The sequence below is a fragment of the Pollachius pollachius genome, assembly GCF_949987615.1.
Source record: "Pollachius pollachius genome assembly, chromosome: 19".
NCBI lineage: Eukaryota > Metazoa > Chordata > Actinopteri > Gadiformes > Gadidae > Pollachius > Pollachius pollachius.
This window is the reverse complement of record NC_136952.1, coordinates 6,640,553-6,642,526: the sequence shown is the minus strand read 5'-3', so window position 1 is coordinate 6,642,526 and position 1,974 is coordinate 6,640,553. Positions and strand designations below refer to the sequence as shown.

At 44.4% G+C, this 1,974-nt stretch overlaps 1 protein-coding gene across 1 annotated transcript in view; it reads left to right on the top strand.

The window, feature by feature from the left end:
* ca10a (carbonic anhydrase Xa) overlaps window positions 1-1,705 on the top strand; it is a gene marked incomplete at both ends in the record, with an annotated part of 114,607 nt that extends 112,902 nt beyond the window's left edge. The window contains one exon of the mRNA XM_079756863.1: window positions 1,683-1,705. Within this exon, the coding sequence (XP_079612989.1) occupies window positions 1,683-1,705 (23 nt within the window). The remainder of the gene's footprint in view (window positions 1-1,682) is intronic.
* Between the last annotated feature and the right edge of the window lie 269 nt (window positions 1,706-1,974).

Here is a 1,974-nt window from a genome sequence, read left to right as displayed (position 1 = left end):
CAAATTACTACCAACTACTACCTGCACCACCCAAACCTATATTACTACCAATTACTACCTGTACCACCCAAACCTATATTACTACCAACTACTACCTGCACCACCCAAACCTACACTATAACCTACTACTACCTGCACCACCCAAACCTATATTACTACCAACTACTACCTGCACCACCCAAACCTATATTACTACCAACTACTACCTGCACCACCCAAACCTACACTATAACCTACTACTACCTGCACCACCCAAACCCATATTACTATCAACTCTCTCTCTCTCTCTCTCTCTCTCTCTCTCTCTCTCTCTCTCTCTCTCTCTCTCTCTCTCTCTCGCTCTCTCTCGTTCTTTCGTTCATTTTTTCTTTCTTTCTTTCTCTCTCATGCACACACGTAAAAGACACACGCATAGACACAACAACACACACCGATTCACAAAGACCTGCCCCTTTCAGCGCAATTAATAGGCTGGCAGGTAGCCCACGCACACACACACACACACACACACACACACACACACACACCTCCTCCTTCTCCTGAGAGTCAGCGGAGAGTGCAGGAAGACAATGGAAGAAAGCGCTAGTGCTTCATTAGCCTCATCGGGTCGGGATGTAAACACCTTCAAGGTGAGCCACGTCGCATTAGCAGAAGGCAGTGAAAAGGCTTCTAATTGGTCGGTTCTCTGATGTTCACCTGTGGGATAAGCAGGAACACAGTACGTTGCTACACATAGCATTGTACAATAGTTATAATACTCGTTATATAATAGTTATATAATACACAGTAGTATTATACAACAGTATGTTATAATACACAGTCGAATTATACAGCAGTACATTAAAATACACAGTAGTATTGTACAGCAGTGTATTATAGTATTTTACAGCAGTAATTACAGCATTATACAGCAGTAGCTTTGTATATACAGTAGTATTATACAGAAGTACCTTAATATACAAAGTAGTATTATACAGGAGTATATTATAATGCACAGTAGTATTAGACAGTGGTATGTTATAATGTACATTAGTATTATACAGCGGTACGTTAGAATACACTGTAGTATTATACAGCAGTAGCTTAATATAGACAGTAGTATTATACAGCAGAAGCATGTTATATACAGTAGTGTTATACATCTCTATGTTGTAATACACTGTTTTATTTTACAGCACTACCTTGTTATAAACACCAGTATTATACAGCAGAAGCATGTTATCTACAGTAGTGTTATACATCTGTATGTTGTAATACACTGTAGTATTTTACAGCAGAAGCATGTTATCTACAGTAGTGTTATACAGCGGTGGCACTATGTTCTTCTTCATTATTCTCCGTGTTGAGGTGAACTATGAAAGAGACCCCGTTGCAACAGCCCCCACGGCGCCCTCTTTATTGCACACTTTTTATGCAGCTTGCGGTAAAAAGTGTGTCTCACTTGGCACTCACAATTACACATCCACGGACACACACACACACACACACACACACACACACACACACACACACACACAGACAAACCTACACGCCTATCCCTCGCCAAAACGCACAACTCTAAAACAACAGACATCCAGGCCCTTCCGCCCGAGAGTGTCCGTCCGGGGAACGGTTAGTTACCGTAGCAACGGTGAAACAGGAAGGCAGAGCGCGCTGTGAACATATTGTTCTTTCTCTTGCAGTGAACGAGTGGCTACTGAAGTAGCGGCCCCGCCCTCCCAGACGTCTCCCCCACCCTCCCACCAACACCCTCCCCCCACACCAACACCAACACCCACACCACCACCCCCCTCGTGGAGTCAGACGGAGGAAAGGCAGGAGACAGACGGACGGACGGATGGAGAGATGGCAGAGGAGAAGAGAAGGACCCAGGAGGATGAAGATGAAGAGGAGGAGGAGGAAGAGGAGGACGAAGGATTTAAGCCAAAGGAAAGAGAGACGTCTGTAAACGCGGGGGGGATTCAATGGGGGGGG